Here is a 14,320-nt window from a genome sequence, read left to right as displayed (position 1 = left end):
ATCTATCTATCATCTATCTATCTATCCATCTATCATCTTTTTGAGATAGGATCTCTCTACAGAGTCCTGTCCATCCTGGAACTTGCTATGTAGACCAGGCTTGCCTGTACTCACCGAGATCCACCTGTCTCTGTCTTCAAAGTGCTTGGTTTAAAAGTATGTAACACCATGCCTGGTTTGATTTTTTTCTCCTTCATCTGTTTGTTTGAAATCATTTTGTAGATCATTGAAATAACCAGGGCCAGGGGTCCATCAAGCCCAACTTTCATTTTAGCTCCTTATGTAGTAGTTATGAGAGCACCTGCCAGACACAGGGGTCAGAAACAAGTATCTGTCAAAAGGGACAAAGGATGACCCAGTGCCATCTTGGTTTGTTGACTTTGGCATTCCATGTGTCTACAAGGTTAGTGGAATTCAAACTATCTGGATGCTTTATATGCAAACACTCTGATTTGGAGAACTTTGGCTCACAAGGTGTAATATCTTGAGTTGTCACCTTGACAACCTGGGAAGAGAGAACCTCAGATGAAATATTGCATTTCAGACATGCCTTGAGCTTGCCTGTGCAGCTGAGCCTAGGCTAGTGCTCCCCTAGGGCCTTTCCCTGGTCTTTGTAGGATTTCAAGGTCTCCATAGGGTTGCAGTCATCTCCCAGGTAGAAGTCATGGCTCTATGGAGTTGTCACTAATCTTTCTGAGTAAATTTGGGGTACCAGGACCTGTTCATCCCAAGATACTGTCTTTTCCAACTCTGAGCCTGTCTACAGACTTGCAGGAATGGCACAGGCTACCATCTTGCCCCCCACTCCAGGGTTCCCACAAAACTTAAGGGAAAGCAAGCTGACTCCTCTTCTGAGGCTTGCTGTCAGCCTTGAGGCACCCTGAGCTAGGCGGGAGGCCTAAGGCTCACAGACATTCTTCTTCACTCTAAAATGGATTGATTTTGGCCATCTTATCATAGAACTTGGCATGGCTTCAGGACAAGCCTTGTTCTAATGCCTTGTGGCAGATGTGTTTATTTTCTCTCTCTCTCTCTCTTACACACACACACACACACACACACACACACACACACACACACCACTGAAGGGTGTTTATTTGTACTTTTTTTTTTAAACGAAGACACCTTAGGGTAGATTCCTTGGTATTTTGTTCCTGATCTCTGGGGTTGAGATTTGGGGAGGTTTTCTACCTCATTTTATTGAGAATGGAATTTTAAGAGTAGGGTGTCCTGTGAGTGCCAGTCTCATTGTCCCCCAGCTTTCCCTTACATGAGGATGGTTATGTTAGTGGAGAGCTGTGGATTTAATTCTAAACTATGATTCAACTGTCATTGGGGAATGTGTAAGAGCACCAATCACAGTTAGGAAAATCAGAGTTTCCCACTGCCAGTGTGTCCTTAAGCCATAGAGGTGCCGGCAGCATGGTCCCTGGAACTTCCTGTGAAAGGCTAGGTGAGTCACGAGAAAAGAACTTAGGGAATGTGTGCGCCATGAATCCTGAGAGCTGACAGGGGAAAAATAAACCAAGGCCACACGGAAGCAACATCCAAAGTTCTGAGCTGTCTGTGCTGAGAAACCTTCCTTCTGCTTCTTCATCCTTGAGATGCCAATGATGTCATCATGGTGGGAGACAGCATATGCAGCCTAACAGAAGGCAGTCCTGTGTTTCTCCAGACCAGGCAGCTTCTGTTGTAGGTGCCAATTGATGGGGCCTTGGAGAGATTTTGCAACTATTTTTTTTAATGAGCTACCAATTAGGGCATCCAAGGTCCTGTGTAGAGGTTGCATCCCCAGGGCAGTGAGACTTTTGATTGTGGTCCATTGAGGTCTACATATCTCCTGAACAGCTGCCAAGCACTCGATGTTCTGGGATCTCAAAGCTGTAGGGAAGACATGGACTGCCGTGGCAAGGGCATTCACACTACCTCCAAGGTCCAACTGCAAGCAGCTTAGTCCCTGCCACTGAGATCCAGACACCATGTGATCAAACCCATACAACTCTGTGGCTGTAAGCCTCATGCTGGTTCCCGGCACCCTAAGGGAGTTCCAGAGGTATGGGCCTTGCGGGAGGGGGAGCTCAATGTTGATGCTCCCAGAGCTCAGAGTTGGGCCATGTCCCATGCCACATGGTCATTAGGGGCAGCTCCTTGCCTAGATCACATGAGCGGAGGTATTCTCTCCTCAGAGGAGTAGCCCCGTGTGGACGAGGAAAACCAATCTGGATTGTTGTGTGCTGCAACAGCTTTTCTAGAAGGTTGTAGGGGTGCTAGAAGAGGGACAGATCACAAGCTGTTTCCCAGCCTGCATAGGTAAGCAGGATGTCACTGCCCTACTTACACAGAGGGAAACTGAGGCGCAGAAAATCTTCCAGTGGCACCAGAATCTGGTGGGCAGGTAAACTGCACCCTGTGTGCATAGATCTGGCCACTGCTCCACGGATGTGTGGGCACCTGGCCTGGATTTCAGTGCCAGCAGAGAGCCAATGTGGGCAGGAAGTGTGGTATGGCCCAAGGGCAGGAGGGCCACCCTAGGGGCTCCTCTAAGCCTCCAGGGCCTGGCTCTTGCCAGCTATGTAATTGGCAAACCTGTCCTCACAGGCCTGGATTGGGGAGATGCAGAAATAGCCAAGCTCAGGAAACTCTTTCTGCCAGGGCCAGGGCTGGCCTGGCCCTTATGGGCAGGTAGAGGTACCTGCCACCCCGTAAGATACTTTTGTTGGCTGGGCTGGAGAGGATCACAGCAGCCTCTGCGTGGGATCTGGCCACTATCAGGCTGACTGCTGGAAGAGGTTGGTACAGATAGTATCTGCTCAGGCCTGGTCCCCGGAAGAGCTATGTGGCTGCTGTTTGAAGTGTGGCTGGAGCCCACGGAGCAGAGCATCCGAGGCTTAGCTGCTCCCTCTCATGGTCCTTCATGCACCAGGTCTGACCTGAGTGGAGCTAGGAGTGGTCACTCTCCGGTGACCACAGCCAGGGCTGCTTGAGCAGGGTAGTCTTGTGCCCCTGGGGCTGGTCAGTCTACCAAAGGGTTATACTCAATGCGACCTTTCTATACTCAGGATGCTTAGGGGGGCATGCTGAAGACCTGGCTGGCTAATCCTGCATCTCTTACTTCCATAGGGGCTGAGGACATCCCTGAGTTAACTTGGACAAGGGAGTTCTTATGCTTGCAGACCCATCCCTGACCCCTCAGGAACAGGCCACTTTAGCGTAAATGGGTAGTCATATTACCTCTGGACCCACATGTACCATGCATTAGGTGATGGCCCCCATTCTGGCTTGGGACCAAGATTGGCAACTTCAAACTTGTCTCTGGGAACACCTACCAGCTGCAGCTGTGTGGGCTGATGACTGGGGTGATTCTAGAGTCTGGGTGTCCTTCTGGCAGAGGTAAGTAACCCTCCCTCATCCACATGTGGTCCTAGGGTGGGAGGGAAAGGAGAAGACCTGAGATCTATCATTACATGAAGGATATAGGAAGAAGCAAGAGGCTGTAGGGCAAATGTCACACTGAAGAGTGTCACCTTCCAGATGGAGCAGGGGTTGTCAGTGTCTTTTTTTTTTTTTTACCCTTGCATTATGATTGGTAACTGTGAAAAACATTTTTCTAAATGAGAAGCTTGTCTGAGTTTGAACTAAGAGAGGATGACAGTGTCATGGAGGTCAAGGCTGTCTCCCTGAGCAGGTCAGATGCCACTGACAGGATGAAGGTTCCCGTGGGCTTGCTGGAGTCTTGTTCAGGGAGGCAACTGGGAATTCTCTTGAACAAGCATCTGGAACAGGCCTAAGGTGGCACATGCTGTTTTGGTTGCAGACGTGGGCTGATTAAGGACAGCTGTGTAGGCCTGCTGTGACTCTGGGGACAGGACTGCAGGCAAGGCACCCAAGGTGCCTTCAGATCTTCTGGGTGAGGGACTGCTGGCTTGTGATCAGTAAGAGGTTAAGTACTGGGAGGTAGAGCACGGTGGTCCAGGAGGAGGGACATAGGTCAGAAGGGCAGCTTAGGTAAACGCTTGTGAGTGTGCATGTCTGTATAGTGTGCATTTGTGCATGGCTAGGAGGAGGGAGAAATGCCAGGAAGATGCCTCTGGGCTCTGTGCCAGAAGATTGGTCAGCCCAGGAACAACTGGCTCTGGGAAGAAGTTAGGGGAATGTGCTGATACCCTGGGCTTTTTGGGCTGCAGGACCCATTAAACACCCATTTTATCTACCAACACATCCATGTACACTGTAGCACCCAGGCCCATCCATCAGCTTCTGGCTAGGAGAAGTGAGAGTGACGCTCAAAATGAGTTATGTATGTCATTCATTTAATTGTGTGTGTGTGTGTTCACGAATCAGTTTTCTCTTTCCACCGTGTGGGTCCTGGTGATGGAACTCAGGTAGTCAGGCTTGGCAGCAGGCGCCTTTACCTACTGAGCCCTTTCACAGGCTCAGAGTGACAACTCTTTAATCACAATTTGGGGAAACCTGGTTCATTGCTTCCTCAGCTAACAGTTTGAGGTTAGAGCCCGAGGCAAGGAGGAGCTAGAGGAGAAGGAGGAAAAGAAGAGGAGAAGGCTGTTTATGGGCTCTACGACTGAAGGTGTTGCTCTCTGTGTGAGGCATTTCCACGGTGCGGCAGGTGCAGTCTCCAGGGGCCTCGTCTGTTGGATGGAAACACTGAAGATCCAGGCACTCATGACTTCACTTTTGGAAACCCAATAGTTCTTGTCTTTTTTAGGTTCCTTGACTCTGGACTTAGGATTTCTCTTCCCCAGGTGACACACACTGTAGGGTAAGGACACGGGGTCCCTTTCTCCCCTAGGGGACAGACAATGGGCAGATGGCACGCACACCCGACTGAGGGGCTTCCTGCTGCAGGGACATGGTTTCTGCTGCTTATCCAGTTACTCCTAAGGTCGAACTGGGCTTGCCTGTGTCCTGGGCTTGTAGGACTAGGTGAGTAGACTCCATAGAGAACAGAAAAGAGCCAGTCCCCTCACTTCCTGAGCCCTCTTCTTGTCTGATTGGTAGTTCATGTCCCCTAAATACTCAATGGCTTGGGGCACTGGCCAGAACTTGTCCACACCGGGACCATTCATCTTGCTGGGCTTCCCCGGGCCACGGAGCCTGCGTGCTGGACTCTTTCTCCTTTTCCTGGTCATGTACCTGCTCACAGTAGCTGGAAACCTAGCCATCATCTCCCTGGTAGGGACCCATAGATGCCTGCAGACACCCATGTACTTCTTCCTCTGCAACCTCTCCTTCCTGGAGATCTGGTTCACCACAGCCTGTGTGCCCAAGACCCTGGCCACCTTTGCTCTCCCAGGTGGAGCCATCTCCTTGGCTGGCTGTGCCACACAGATGTACTTCGTCTTTTCTCTGGGCTGCACTGAGTACTTCCTGCTGGCTGTGATGGCTTATGACCGCTATTTGGCCATCTGCCTGCCACTACGTTATGGTGGCATCATGACACCCGGGCTGGCTACACGATTGGCCCTTGGATCCTGGCTGTGTGGCTTTTCTGCCATCACCGTGCCTGCTGCCCTCATCACCCGCCTCTCCTTCTGTGGCTCACGGGTCATCAACCATTTTTTCTGTGACATTTCACCCTGGATAGTGTTGTCCTGCACTGACACACAGGTAGTGGAGCTGGTGTCCTTCGGTATCGCCTTCTGTGTCATTCTGGGCTCGTGTGGTATCACACTGGTCTCCTATGCCTACATCATCACGACCATCATCAAGATTCCCTCTGCTCAGGGCCGGCGCCGTGCCTTCTCCACCTGCTCCTCCCACCTTACAGTGGTCCTGATTTGGTACGGCTCCACTATCTTCTTGCATGTGAGGACCTCGGTAGAGAGCTCCTTGGACCTCACCAAGGCTATCACAGTGCTCAACACCATTGTCACACCAGTGTTGAACCCTTTCATATATACCCTGAGGAACAAGGATGTGAAGGAGGCTCTGCGCAGGACAGTGCAGGGAAAGTAAGTCCCCGTCCACGTGCGTTTCCCCTCAGAGGCTGCTCTGCAGGACTGGCCTCGGCTGCCCTGTGGGCCAGTGCCAGTATTCAGCACTTCTCTCTGCACACCTTAGAATAACACCCACCCTTGTTTCTGCTCTCATGACTTTGTCTCATAATGTTTGCTGTCACCCCCCTGGTTTTAGGAAGATTCTGGAAAGCCAACAAGGTGCTGGGTCCCTAGGAATTCTCCTCCAAGGGATATAATATTGGATGCTATGCACCAGTTCTGGCCAGACCCTCTGCTAGGTCTGCATCTTGGTCCAATAGACTCTTCACCACCCTACAGATGTCACCCAGACATACCTGGAGTCTCCAAGAAGGATACGCTAGGCTATCAGGAGTCCGTGAAGACAGAGGTTAACTATGGTGGCAAAGCGAAGAAAAACAAAAATAAAAAACAGAAACCAAGCACAGATGACTTTGAGGAAGTCTGGCATCCTTCATGGGCTCTGTGGGGCCACACTAGGATCTCAGAGCACCTCCACCACACTTCATACCTTTCTGGGTCCTTAGCTGTTGGAAGTGGAGGTACAGGAAGGGGCCAGAGGGGTCATGGGGTCCTGGATACCCGTGTGGTTTCAGGTTCTTGCTGGAATTGGGAAAGGAACTGGGGTAATTCTCTAATACATTGGTACTTACTCTTGGAGCAGCATGGAAGGGATCTGTCACATCACTATTCTGTACCTGTATCTCCATTCATTGATGGGACCATGACAGTACTGTCTCAAGGAAGCCTTGTGAATATGAATGACTTAGTGTGTCCAGAGTGCTTAGAGCAGGGGCCATTAATATTGTTTCATAATTTATTAGATAAAGCAATATAGACTGTTCTGTTTGCTTGTTTGGAGACATTGATTCATGTGTCTCAGGCTGGCTTCAAACTAGCCATGTAAATGTAGCAGGAGACTACTTGTTCATTCCTGGCCACCCAGACCAGAATAACCACACAGAAACTATATTAATTACAACACTGCTTAGCCTATTAGCTCAGGCTTCTTATTAACTAACTCTTATATCTTAAATTAACCCATTTCTATTAATCTATGTATTGGTACAAGGCTGTGGCTTACTGGTAAGGATTCAGCGTCTGTTTCTTTCTGTAGCTACATGGCGTCTCCTTGACTCCGCCTTATCTATCTATCTATCTATCTATCTATCTATCTATCTATCTATCTATCTATCTATCTTCCAGCCTGGCTATATTCCACCCTGCTATAACCTGAAGCAGCTTCTTTATTAACCAATGGTAATAAAACATTAATAGCATATAGAGGGGAATCCCACATCAGTGTAACTGAGGATGATCTTGAACTTCTGATCCTCCTGCCTCCACCTCCCAAATGCTGTGATTGCAGGTGTGTACCACCAACCCTCAGTTTTCTGGGGCTGGGACTTGAACCAGAGCTTCATGAAAGCTAGACAAGCCCTTTCCTGACCCAGTTGTTCCCCAGCTCTCACACTGTCTTCTTAGCTTCCTCCCTTTAACTTAGACAACCAATGACACCTGTGATCGCTACCTCATCCACCTTGATCTCTCAGGCCCTAGGGACCCCAGAGAGAACTGGACTCCTTAGGTGGCCTGTATTGAAAATCAGTGGCTGGTCATTTGGATTTGGAGAGGCCCCAGTGGCTCTGAGAGAGTCTGTACTTTGGTTACTTCAGATCTTTGGTCAGATCACCTCTTGTTTGGGTTGAGACATCAGCTGCCTGAGCCTGCCTGGCTTGGCTACAGGCTGAATCAGGACTGCTGTGTGGTAGGTCCAAGCTCAACACACAACTTACTCTAGCTGTCCAGGAGGAATTGTTGGGTAATAGGGTGATGCCCCCTTGTAGGCCCTTCCTATCCTCTCCAATATCACTGGGGCTAACCACAGGCTGCCTCATTTGACACTCCTCTGGCTTCATGTGCTAACCTTTATGACTTCCCTGTCCTGTCCAACCCAAGGCCAAGGCCTATATGATCCACTTTTTGACTTTTGTCTTCACTGTCTTCCAGAAGGGAAGCTCAAGTATGGCTTAGAATCTCTTCTCTGCAGTGACCCCTGCTAAGGACGGGGCTTGGATGCAGGCACCACCAGCCGAGAATCCCCTATCATCCGAGGACTGGAGCCAGAGGACATGCTGACCCTCAGGCTTGCACACTCAACTAAACTTGAACACTCAGCCATCTCTGTTGTTGACAATTGTATTTTCCATGTTTGTGGTTACTTTCCAAGTAATAAATTAAAGATTACCAGGTTCAGACATTCGTGTTTGATGGAGAAGCCAGTATCACACTACACTGTGTGGTTTCATGACCTCCACCTGCTCCTGGGGGATACAGGTGGTGGCATAGAGGGGCTGTGCTCAGTATCTGTGCTCTGCTGTGCAACAGCCTCTTTGCTGCTGGCTAACCAGACACTCTGAGATCCCTAGTGATGTGTCTGAGGTCAGGGACCCCTTAGTCCCCTCCTCTGTCATTCTGACATGGCACTGCTTTCACGGATGTCCTCCCCTCCACTGAGATCACTAGGGTGGTGGGTGGCTTTGAGAAAGAGAGACAGAGTAGGTGACTGGGGAGGCGGGAGGTGACCAGTGCCTTCTCGGTCACCTTACTTTGGGTCAAGGTGATAGATGTAGCCTTGGATGGAAGAGCCCACTCTTGGGCTTAACCTGGCAGGGGTCATCTAATACCTCTCAGTTTTGTTAATGTCCCAGATTCTTATGAACTGTGACAGGAGGTGGTGCCATGCAGCACTGAGTGCAGGGTTTTGAATGGGCCCTGCAGTGTGTGCAGAACGGTAAGTTCTGGGGACCCCAGATCCCCCTGGGACCTGCAGGTCTGTGCTTCCTGGGTCTCACCTTTCCCAAGAAAGCTAGCTAGTATCTCCTGGAAATTCAACATTCGACACAGAATTTACTTCCTAGGCTCAGAAACAAGACAATTTCTGAATTCTGAAAGGGAATACCTATTATTTTCTTGTGACTGATTTTCTCCATATGATGAGGGTATTAGTTGGGGAGGGGGAGAGTCTCTAAAGCAGATGTTCTCAATCTGTGGGTCACGACCTCAATGGGGGTCTAGTGACCCTTTCACAGAGGTCACATGTCAGATATCCTGAATATCAGATATTTTAGTTACAATTCATAACAGTAGCAAGATTACAGTTGTGAAGTAGCAATGAAAATTTATGGTTGGGGGGTCACCACAGCATGAGGAACGGTTTTAAAGGGTTACGGCATTAGGAAGGTTGAGAATCACTGCTCTAAAGAAACAGAGTTGACAGAATGAACACACACATGCACACACACACACACACACACATATGCATGCACGCATGCACACACACCTGCACACATGCACCCCCCACTCAAGGGATTTAGGGAGTGACTTGAAGTTCCACATTACAGTCCTTCATCAAATGAGTCCAGGGCAGGAACTCAGCGCAGGAAACTGGAGGCAAGAACTAAAGTAGAAGCCAATGGAGGAGTGTCGTTTACTGAATTGCTCATCCTCACTTGCTCCGTTTGTTTTCTTATTCACCCTAGGTTGACTTGCCCAGTGGTGACATCACCCATAGTGAACTGGGATCTCCCACATCAATCCTTAATCAAGAAAATGTCTTACGGATTTTCCCATAGGCAGTCTGGATGAAGGCATTGCTTTAGTTTGAGTTTCTCTTTCCAGATAACTCTATCTTATGTCAGGCTGGAAAAAAAAAATCCAACCAGTACAAAGAAAAAATCTGATAGCTGTGGGTAGTTAGAGGCTGCTTGTTCATTTCCCAGCCACCCAGACCTGATATAACCAAAGAAAAATGTATTAACTAAAACACTGCTTGGCCTATTAGCTTATGCACATTTCTAGCTAACTATTTCATATTAAATTAACCAATTTCTATTAATTTGTGTATTTCCATGTGGTTATATCCTTCTGGTAAGGTTCTCTCTGGTGTCCGGTGTCCGGTGTCTGTCTGTCTCCTGCAGTGGCTACATGGCTTCTCTCTAATATCACCTACTCTCTCTTTCTATCTTTTCCATCCTGGCTATATTCTATTAAGCCATTGGCCAAAAGCAGCTTCTTTATTAACCAATGGCAATAAAACATATTCACAGCATATAAAAGGAACCCCACATCAGCTGTTCTGTTCAAGCCAGTGGATAGGAGCCATATTTCCATGACAACAGGAAGGCTGCATAATGATTGACAGTTTGCATTTACTGATCTCCTTTGGTTGTTCATTCATTTGATTGTTCATTCATTTGTTCGTTCGTTCATTCATTCATTCATACATATATACATGCATACTTACTTATACTTTTTGGTTTAATTATTTTGAGAAAGGGTCTCATTATGTAGCCCTGGCTACCCCACAGACTCATAGAGGTTCATTAGCCCTTGATTCCCATGTGCCGGGATCAAAGGTGTACACTACCACACCTAGCAACAACTTTGAAGCACTTGTTTATTTACTAATATGTATTTTTTATTTCTTATTAACAATAATTGTGTGTACTGTTGAAGTTCAGACTAATACTTCCATGACATGTTTATTTGAAAATGAGCAAGATATGCCAATAGTCTGTTGGGAATTTATGTGTCTATGGCCATGGGAACTACTTATCTTAGTACCTCTCACAAAATCCTAGTCAGGTTGAGTGCTCAGATGATACTGGTCTGGCAGAGTGAGCTGGGAAATGTCTGTCTGCCAGTCTTAGATTTCAAGGAACTGTATAACTTTGATATATTTGGCAGAATTCACTAAGGAACCTGGCTGGGTCTGGAGCTTTCTCTTTTGAAAGATTGTTATTTGATTCAGTTTTTTCATGTGAAACTTTTAAAGAATTTGAGAAACCCTAATTGATTTGCCTCATTACTGAGGCATGCATATTCATGCATGTTAGTGGTTTAGTATGTGTTTAGATGGTTTCTAGGCATTTCCTTATTCAGTCATAAAAATGCAGTCACAATGCTAGAATGTCATACCCTTTTGGAAAATATTTATTTTTTTTTCCAGTATAGATACTTTCTAGACCAAGGATCCTGAGAACAGGTCAGTCAGCCATTATCACTGTCATCCAACCATCCTCCAGCTCAATAAGTCAGCTACCCATCCATCCGCCTACCCATTTACCTATTTCTCTGTTTACTCCTACACCCATCTATTCACTCACCAACCCATCCATCCATCATCCATCCACCCACCCATCCATCCATCATCCATCCACCCTTCCATCCATCATCCATCCACCCATATATCCATCCATCCACCCACCCACCCATCCATCATCCATCCATCCATCCATCCATCCATCCATCCATCCATCATCCATCCATTCACCCATCCATCCATCCACCCATCCATCCATCCATCATCCACCCATCCATCCATCCATCCATCCATCCACCCACCCATCCATCCATCCATCCACCCACCCTCCCTCCCAGGTATCCATTCATCTGTCCACCACCCATACCTCTTTCCACCAATCCACCAATCTATAAACTCACCCATTAACATATCCATCCATCCATCCACTTGCCTCCTCATCCATTATACATTCATTAGTCCATCCACTTACCCATCCTTCCACACACCCACTCATTCATCTGTCATCTAGCTATCTCTTCATCTGTCTATCCTTCACCCATCCACAAATCCACCCACTCATTGAAGGGTAAATCTTTGAGGCTCTAGGACAGGGTTGTAGTAAAGAAAGTTTCTTCCTGCTGGACCTATAGAGTCTGGATGCTGTTCATCTGCATCTTTTAGTCTAGCATCATTTCCTTTAAGAGTGCCATAGTCTTCATTTTGACATCACATGTTTCTTGTCAGCTCTTGGTCTAAAAGGATATTGTTAGTAGACTACCTTCCCTCCCAAGATTAATGTGAGATTAGCTTGAAAAAGCACTAATTTTGATATCTAAGGAAGCTGGGTGCTCTAGTCCAATTTTATTTTGGGTTGGGTCTCTATCCTTACTTTAATTATTGGTTATGAAAAGTTTCAGTCAATTAGTCAGTCAATAACTCTGTATGTGCCAGGGCTGGGGTTAAGGGAAATGGGTTATTATTGCTCCAATTCCATGGTTCTGGCTCTGGGTTCTTGTTATGGATGTGTGGGATAAAAGCTCATGAGTCAGTTGAGAATGTACCTTTACTCCCATTGAGATACAGAAATTCTCTAAGATAAAAATTCATAGAGTCAGGTGTATTGGCACATGTCTGTAATTCCAACCCTTAGAGACTGAAGCAAGAAGATTGTCATAAGTTCCAGGCCAGCCTGGGCTACTTATGAAGACCGTGTCTCAAAACAAAGCTAAACAATGAAACAGGTCAGGATTCATATTAAATGTTAGATTTTCCATATTTATTTACTGTTTTCTTTATTTCTAGTTATAGGAATGTTCCTTTAGGTTAGTTGCTTTAGGACACTGTTCCTCACTGGGATAAGGTGGCCTTGTGTTGTTCAGGACTGTGGTTCCTGTTTAGGCCTCTCCAGGTAATCTGCCTGGCTGTGGACGTGACCCGGATCTCAGCCCAAGAGAAGGCAACATTTCTCACTTCTGTGAATACAGATTCACAAATAGAGTGCAGAATTCATGTGCAGCTCAGGCCAGGCTCAGGTCAGGACATTAAAGGCCCAGCTCTCCTCCAGTGGGGTTTTGTGGCCAAAGGGTGGCGATTCCAAAGCCATTCTGTGGACAGGATCTCCAGGTGACCCCTGGCTTCTTCCTTCTTGACATGCTGATTTATCTGGATTGCTCACAGAGTTAAGTAAGTAAACCTGTGTTCAGTTGATTAGAATCAATAATTGCCAACAACATTTCTTTTTTTTTAAATATTTTATTTATTTATTATGTATACAATATTCTGTCTGTATGCCTGCAGACCAGAAGAGGGCACCAGACCCCATTACAGATGGTTGTGAGCCACCATGTGGTTGCTGGGCATTGAACTCAGGACCTTTGGAAGAGCAGGCGATGCTCTTAACCTCTGAGCCGTCTCTCCAGCCCCTGCCAACAACATTTCTTTCCAAAGCCTTATCCCCACTGAAACCGAAAATGAGCAAAAGAATTATGGATGCTTGCCTGCCAGGTTTGTCTCTGCCACTTGGGAACAGTGGTGATCTGGTCATGGCGACCCCACACTACTACAAAAGTCACTGTAGGACCTGGAGAGATGGCTCAGCAGTCATGATCACTGATTGCTCTTCCAGAGTACCCAGGTTTGATACCTAGAACTCACATTACAGCATACAACTATCTCTAAGCCCATTTACAGGGGATCTGGTACCCTCTTCTGGCCATTCCCAGTTTCCCCATGCAGCTGGAAATATAAGCAGCTGAAGCCCCATGTGTGGTGACTGGGCAGTGGGATACCTTTGCCACTTGCTGGCTGACCCTGGCTCCTGGCCCCCTTTATATACTTTATTCCTTTACTAATTTCTCTGCTGCCCAGCAAGTGGGTGCTCTTTAGCCCACAAGGCCAGTGAGAGGCTACAGTTTCTTCCCCAAGTGGTTTATGAGACAAAAGGCACATTAGAAGAGGCACCCATTGAAGGGACACCTGCTAAGGGCCAACCTTCAAGGGGATGCTTGTTGAGGGTTTCATACCAAAAGACATCTGTGGAGCACACACCCACTGAAGGAACACTTGCTCAGGGTCGCTCTTTGGGGAGACTTTGGCTGAAGGACATTTACTGAGTAGGCATTGGTTGAGGAGACAATTTTCTCATGAGATGACCTCTAAGGTGATGCTGACTGAAAAGGAGCAAAGGGGCCCCTGGTTGAGCGCCCATCTTCTTTAATGGAGGGGCTTCTGCTGAGGCACCTGCCCCTGACTGCTAGAGAGCCCTAGCCGCACCTAAATCTGCCTGACTTTTGTGCCAGGGAACCTCGACTTTCTTGCCGCTGTGACTAACAGGCCCATGTAGGCAGCAGATGGCAGTAGTTCACCTCTAGGGAGCCGGTGCGGGTGGCTCTGCTCTCTGATCTCTGCTGCCGTCACTCATACAGCCCACGGGGGAACCCGCACTCTTGTCTCTTCCTTAACCTGCTCCACCCAAGGGCCTGGCAGCCCTGTGTGAGGAATGCTGTTTTTATTGTTACTATTTTATTTTGAACTTTGTTTCTGATAAAAAGTTCATGGGCTTTAGGCAGCGGGGGAATAGCGTGCAAACCTCTGGGTACCCAATCAGATTTACAGTGTGCAAAGATTCCAGCCAACTTCTGTGAGAAGTTTTAAGAACCAGGGGACTACCCGTTGCTCTCCCTGGGGTCCCATTAAAAAGAAGGGAGGAAGGGCTGTGGGAGGCTGAACAGCCATGGGGGCC

At 47.6% G+C, this 14,320-nt stretch overlaps 1 protein-coding gene across 1 annotated transcript; it reads left to right on the top strand.

Annotated features, from left to right (window-relative positions):
* Positions 1-5,019: 5,019 nt before the first annotated feature.
* LOC130880808 (olfactory receptor 287) lies at positions 5,020-5,973 on the top strand. The gene has a single exon (XM_057780022.1). It carries the CDS (start codon positions 5,020-5,022, stop codon positions 5,971-5,973), a length of 954 nt encoding a protein of 317 aa, XP_057636005.1.
* The last annotated feature ends 8,347 nt before the right edge of the window (positions 5,974-14,320 follow it).

The sequence above is a fragment of the Chionomys nivalis genome, chromosome 8 (assembly GCF_950005125.1).
Source record: "Chionomys nivalis chromosome 8, mChiNiv1.1, whole genome shotgun sequence".
NCBI classification, from domain to species: Eukaryota; Metazoa; Chordata; class Mammalia; order Rodentia; family Cricetidae; genus Chionomys; species Chionomys nivalis.
Note: the sequence above shows the minus strand (reverse complement) of the source record. Positions and strands in the feature narration are given on the sequence as shown.